The 6,780-nt window shown below is 30.5% G+C and overlaps 1 protein-coding gene across 1 annotated transcript; it reads left to right on the plus strand.

Moving 5' to 3' along the window:
- Positions 1-1,818: 1,818 nt before the first annotated feature.
- Positions 1,819-6,287, plus strand: LOC106762755 (sulfite exporter TauE/SafE family protein 3). Its single transcript, XM_014646811.2, has 12 exons — positions 1,819-2,282; positions 2,363-2,522; positions 3,977-4,177; positions 4,273-4,337; positions 4,437-4,464; positions 4,568-4,668; positions 4,811-4,897; positions 5,002-5,052; positions 5,188-5,409; positions 5,497-5,590; positions 5,710-5,850; positions 5,950-6,287. Exons 1-12 carry the CDS (start codon positions 2,070-2,072, stop codon positions 6,033-6,035), a joined length of 1,449 nt encoding a protein of 482 aa, XP_014502297.1. The 5' UTR covers positions 1,819-2,069; the 3' UTR covers positions 6,036-6,287.
- Positions 6,288-6,780: the final 493 nt, after the last annotated feature.

Genomic DNA, 6,780 nt, shown 5'->3' on the forward strand with positions numbered 1-6,780 from the left:
TTTGTGTTTAATTTCCCAATAATGTCAAATTGGGTACTAAGATTTTTTTTAACTATCAACACGATAAAATTCATTTAAATATATCATTTGAACTAATTGTTACTAAAATTAAACTTAATACTTTTGTTAATTTATGATTAAAAATAATACATGTATTATATAATTATTTATCAGTCATAGACTGAATAATTAACCTTTAGACTAAACAATTAACCTTTATTTGGATATGTGAGTGAATCATCACCAAGACCAGACGGTTAATAGAGTAAACTGATTGGTTTTGAATCAAAACAATTAACTTTAATGTTGATAAACTTAGAAATAAATTATGATTACCTACAATTAGACTGTAATTAGGTAAATGTTAATAAAAAAAACTTTTTTAAAAATCTATAAATACAAGTTTGAAATAAATAACTAAGTGATATGAAATAATTATATCATTACTTAAATTACTAACATTGAACTGACTTTAATATCAAAATATTTTCTATAAATACCTTCCAACCACTTAAAGGAATGATTAAGAAATAAATTGAACTTCTGAATAACTTTCAAATCTTAAATAACTTACTTGATGATGTTGATTTGTTGATTTTGATCATGCACTTTTAAACTCTAGACTATTTACTTCTAAAAGAGTACAAAATATTAATATTAAAAAGTAAAATATTTATTAAATGTAGCAAAATTTTTTTTATTTTATTACGTAAAATTCGGTACTTGTATTAACTTCCAAAGAAAACATTATCTCATTTTTCATATTTTTAAAATTGAAAATTTTTACTTCCAGGTAGTTTACGCCAAACTTCACTCAAAGTTCCGGTTTCCTCTATAAGTAAAAGGGAAACAACTTTCAAAATTTTCAAACTCAGTTGTTCTAAGTAAGAAATAAGCTGTATATATAAATATTTTTAATAAAAACGCTTCTAAATATAATTTGAAAGTATATTAAATAGAATTGAGTTTTTAAAATGATATACAAGGAAAACAAATATTTATAGAAACAAATCATATTTAGGTAGGATATCTCTATTTGATAAAAATTCGTAATAAAATTTAATTCATACTTCTAAAAAAACGATTACAAATCTAAATATAAATTAAAAGTCAGACATTAAATAAAAAAAAACTGAGTAAAATTTTATATTAAAAACATGTAAGATTTCTTGTATGAACAATTCAAACATTAAAAAATGTGCTAGAAGCCATAATTAAAAAAAAAAATTACAACAATATTAATAGAAGTCGTTCCATAGAGAGCTTTATAAGATAGTATAAATATGTATTTGGTGATATTATAAGACTCAAGTGGCAAGAATGGAAGAAAAGTCTTTAATCCAACTCATTCCTGACTCAGCATTTTAAGATATAACCTTAAACGGTGTCTACTTGGATATTCCATAATTTCAGGTGGAACGGAAAGGAGAGAAAGAGGAAAAAATGTAAAAGAAATAATGAAAATAAGAAGGATAAAGTATGGAGGATTTTCCATTTGAACCAGAATACTAAGAACAGCGGCAGACACGTTTTTAATATATAGTTGATAAGTGGTTGTTTTGGTCAGAAAAAGGTTGAATTAGAAAGGTGAGGGTTTTAAAAGGAGAAAATGAGTTGTATGGTATGTGTATGATATAAGAAAAAAAAGAGAGTGAAATCATAAGTAAATAATTTAAATAAGTTTATTAAAATTTAAAAATTAAAATTAATAAATGATTCATTAATTTTAAATTCAAAAACAAAATTTTATAAAATACGTTAAAGGTGCTACTCGTGTAATTAAATTAAAAGGCGTAGTTTGCAGTGTCGTAGTTTTAAAACTGAGGAGTGGTATGTCAGAAATTTTATCTTGAAGAATTATTAGTTGTCTCAGGCAAAAGAGGTTTCCTTTCTGAGACTCAGTTCTCATCACTTCGTTATACCTACCACGCATGTGCCTGATTATTGATCCTTGCAGGAAGAGTAACTAGCATTCTAAAACTAAGCTTTGGCTTTTTTGGGTTTATTCGACTTTCTATTTAGCAAGGTTCGGTTCGGTCTTGCCTTTGCTCAGCAAAAACACACACAATATGGCTGTGAATGGATCAAAACAACTAGTTGGAGTGATTTTTACAGTGTTTCTTCTTCTTCTCTCACCCTCTCTTTCTGTTTCTGTTCATCAAAACCCAAATGAAACCACGAATCCCACCGTCGTTGAGACAAGCGAAAATCCTGGTTTTCTTTCTAAAGTTGCGAACTTTTTGTGGAGCTCGTCTGGATCAGGATACCAACACACTTGGCCAGTAATATACTCACTCCCCGAAACTCTTGTCTCTGTTTCTTCTTATAAGTATTGTACGATGATGTCTGGTTTGATTTGCAGGACGTAGAATTTGGATGGAGAATAGTAACAGGGACGATAATAGGGTTCTTAGGATCTGCATTCGGAACTGTGGGAGGTGTTGGCGGAGGTGGCATATTTGTCACCATGCTTTCTCTCATCATCGGATTTGATCCAAAATCAGCTACTGCAATATCCAAATGTAAGTATTACAGATCTCTCTCTCTGTCTCTTTCTGTTTCTCTCTTTTTTTCTCTGAACTGCTGCTATAGCAAATTATTTCAGATAAAAAGAATCTCTGGCTCGACGTTTTCTGTGTATAAACTGGTGTTTGAAAAACAAAAGCAAGAAGAAAAGTTGCTAGCAAATTTCCTTGAAAACTTTAATTTCGTGTTGATTAAGTTACAAAATACAAACTGTTATACCAATGAAATTTGTCTATTTATTGTTAATGTTAAGACTACTACTGACAAAAGAATATGGTTATGTCTTAATTTTTCAAGAGCCTACAAACAAGTTGAACTGCGATAGGTTTGAACAATTTCATACTAAAATTTTTGAAAAATATATAGGGGATTGGATTTGATCTTGCTTATAATTTTTTATTTATTAAATTGAATAGTTTTAATTGGGTTATAATATATGATTTCTCTCTATCTCAATTTTGTAATTTTAAAATGTTTTTTTAGTATATTTATTTTAGAACAGGTTATATAGTTTCATATTTAGAGAATTGAATATTTAAATATTTCACAAATATTTATTTAATTGATAAAATAATGAAATACATTGAATATTTACTTGGAAATTTAGTTTTTAATTATATTATTATATTTTAGACCTTTCTATGTTAACAAAGCGCACTGCGTAAAATAATTTCTATTAAGATAAAATACTTAAAATTAACTAATTTAATTTCTACGCGTCGCCAGATTAACTTTTAAGGCAATTTTTTTTTTGTATTAATCAGCATATTTATTCCCTGTATTTATAAATTTATAATTAAATTAATACGGATTTTCTATAATTTAAGCTTTTCAATTCAACTAGTGTGAGAAAGAGTACAGTATTTTATATGATTAGGTATATCTATTATTTTTGCTTTAATTTATTTATTTTATCTCTGTCTTCATTATATTTCTCTTTTATACATTAATATTTAAAAAAACGAGTTGTGCATTGAGCATTTCTTTTAATAATAAAAGGTGAACACGAGGTTTGAGACTTTCATGGCTTCAATCATGATTCTTCACCATAGCTACCAATTGGCCACTGTTCGGAAAAGGTTTCATAAAGTTCATTATTCTAATGCATCTTCACACTACTTTTTCTGACACTGTCTTACCCTTTTAAAAAACTTTACAATATATATCTTTTTAGTTATTTTATTCATAAACAATTCATATCATATTTTATATAAAAACAATTTTTGTATCTTTCTTTGTTGGAAAGTGGCAAAACATGAGTTTCGTTGAAGAACAATTTCACGAATATATTGAACAACCGGTATATTTTTCAAATTGATTTCCTTATTTTATTGGTTAGATGAAAATGAATGAATATTGGGTGGTGAGTGCTTGGAAAAGTAGGTAGCTTTTGTTGAGAATTTTGTCTGTGAGATGAGATTTGAATGGTGATGGTTTGATATGTATGAAGGTATGATTACTGGTGGAGCCGCATCGACAGTTTTCTACAATTTGAAGCAAAAGCACCCAACGCTTGACATGCCTGTCATTGATTACGATTTGGCACTTCTTTTCCAACCAGTGCTGGTGCTTGGAATCAGCATTGGAGTTGTCTTCAATGTTATTTTTGCTGATTGGATGATCACAATCTTGCTAATTATTATTTTCATAGGCAAGAACCATTAAGAACTCAACTTTTCATCATTTTTTCTCTCTTATTTCGCTGCCCTTCTTTTGACGAAGCTTATCTGTGCGTGTACAAAACAGGAATTGCAACCAAGGCATTGCTAAAGGGAGTTGAGACATGGAAAAAAGAAACCATTATCAAGAAGGTGCTTCAAATTTTTGAGAAATCTTTCGTGTGGAATTGCTAATAAATTTGTGTTTTGTTTTCTTTCATCCTTTTAATGCATCTCCGGTTATAATTCCAGGAATCTGCTAGACAGTCACAATTAAATGGTAAGTAGGTCAGTGAAAAGTGTATTCTAGATGTTTGTACTAAGTTCAGTTGTTTGTGGTTTCCAAAACTGTCATGTGATAATATATTCCACATCCTGATTAGGCACTGAAAGAACTGAGGAGGTTGCATATCAGCCTCTGCCAGGAGGCCCAACAGCTCCAAACGGAAGTAATCATACAGCTCCTGAAAAATCCAACCAAAAGGTCAGACTGATGAATTAAAAATAAAACATAACATCAATGGCGTAATAAAAAGTAGTTTTGTCACTAAACTCTGTCAGTAAGCAGCTTCTACTGACAAATCTATTATTTATGGGAATGACACATGTGACTGCCCGCCATGCAGAGATCTCTTGTTGGAAATATTCGCTGGAAAGCGCTTGGAATACTTTTCACTGTCTGGGTCGTTATACTTGCGTGCGAGATTGGAAAAGTTGGTATCTGTCTGATGAGCAATTTAAATCCGCAATTTTCATTTTGTTGTATGTGTATACGTGGAATAGTGATTAAACCATGGCTTTCTTTGTTTTCAAACAGAGTCACACAACAACTTGTTCAATCCAGTACTGGATACTTAATATATTACAGGTGCATACATATCATTTCCACACGACATGAAGTGCAACAAAGTTGCTTTTGGTTCGAATTAACTCTGCATGGAAAAAGCGATGTTACTGCTAGAGAAGGGCATGATAGTGATCATATTTCTTAGTTTTTTTGCAGGTCCCTGTGGCATTAGGAGTGACATCCTTTCAGGCCATACGTTTATACAAAGGGAAGACAGTGATAGCGTCGAAAGGAGATCAACAAACACAATGGCGACCATACCAGTTAATCATGTATTCTGCCTGTGGCATATGTGCTGGTATGGTTGGTGGCTTGCTTGGTCTTGGTGGAGGTTTCATATTGGGACCTCTTTTTCTCGAGTTAGGAATCCCTCCTCAGGTACCACCTTTCATCCTTCTACAACAGAGTACAGTTGATTGAGATTTCTGGACAACATTGTGAGTGGCTATTTTGTGTTCTATGCAGGTGTCAAGTGCCACAGCTACTTTTGCCATGACATTTTCTGCATCTATGTCAGTGGTAGAATACTACCTTTTGAATCGGTTTCCCATTCCTTATAGTAAGTATGGTGAATGATTAATAATGATTTTAGAACTAATTAAGCAACAAACAACTTAATGATTGGTTTGAAATCATATATATAATTTCAAATATTCACTCTCTGATGGCCTCTTGTAGCTCTTTACTTTGTGGCTGTATCCACTCTTGCGGCCTTTGTTGGGCAAGTTTTAGTGAAAAAGCTGGTTGCCTTGTTAGGAAGAGCATCACTCATCATTTTCATCCTCTCTGGCACCATTTTTGTCAGTGCACTATCACTAGGCAAGTCTCGTTACCATTTCTGTTCATGCCTAAAACCTCGTATTTTTGCAATGTTTTTTTGACGTTGTTTCATTTTTTACTTCGATTGTATCATTACAGGTAGTGTGGGCATAGCAAACATGATCCATAAAATTGAACATCAAGAGTACATGGGTTTTGAAAACCTCTGCACATACGCGGGCTAAAGCATCCAAATTCAGGCTATTTGTAGATTCAATTTCAAGGAACAGACCATTTAATTCACATTTTTCAATTGTTTCTCAATTGGAGTCTTTTTTACTAAGTCTTAAGTTTGGTAGTGTTTTGTCAAGAATTTTAAGTAACAAAGTTCAGCATTTAATTGTATTTCAAACATCCCAGGATCTTGAATCTTGTTCTCACATAAGAAAATTATGTAGTGTGCCTTTTTAAAATTTTATCATTATCAGGTTAAATTATCTAGTTATAATAATTATAATATTACAATTTTTATTATTTACACTATGTAATTGAAAGATGTGTCTAGAACTTCAAGATATGCTCGCAAGAGTTGTACAGATAATAAATGTATAATTTTATTATCTATTAAAGACTTTTAAGAAAAGTAGTTTTGCATTTATTTTGGACCAGGACCCTATTTAAAAAGGGTTGATGATATTATATAGAGCCTATATTTCATGAACAAATATATGATTTATAAAAAAATATTTATGTGAAAATACTAGTTGAAATATCACACAGAATTTATATATTGGATTAAATTACTTTGTTGAGATAAAATTGTAGTCAATCTTAACTGAAGAAAGAAAATCAACCTTAATGTCGAAAATAATCGTTGAGAAGGAAGTTTGTCACTGAATCGCACACTATGTGAAAAAGCCAAATTTACATTGAAAAAAAAAAATCGAACGTAAATTTTAACAAATTATTTACAAATATATCATCAGTCAT

The sequence above is a fragment of the Vigna radiata genome, chromosome 5 (assembly GCF_000741045.1).
Source record: "Vigna radiata var. radiata cultivar VC1973A chromosome 5, Vradiata_ver6, whole genome shotgun sequence".
Lineage (NCBI taxonomy): Eukaryota > Viridiplantae > Streptophyta > Magnoliopsida > Fabales > Fabaceae > Vigna > Vigna radiata.

Excerpts from the sequence above, each read along its gene's own strand:
- LOC106762755 (XM_014646811.2), top strand. The coding sequence starts at position 2,070 with ATGGCTGTGAATGGATCAAAACAACTAGTTGGAGTGATTTTTACAGTG. Across the intron at positions 4,338-4,436 it reads AAGAAACCATTATCAAGAAG|GAATCTGCTAGACAGTCACA; the intron begins GTGCTTCAAATT and ends TTATAATTCCAG. Across the intron at positions 4,465-4,567 it reads TAGACAGTCACAATTAAATG|GCACTGAAAGAACTGAGGAG; the intron begins GTAAGTAGGTCA and ends CATCCTGATTAG.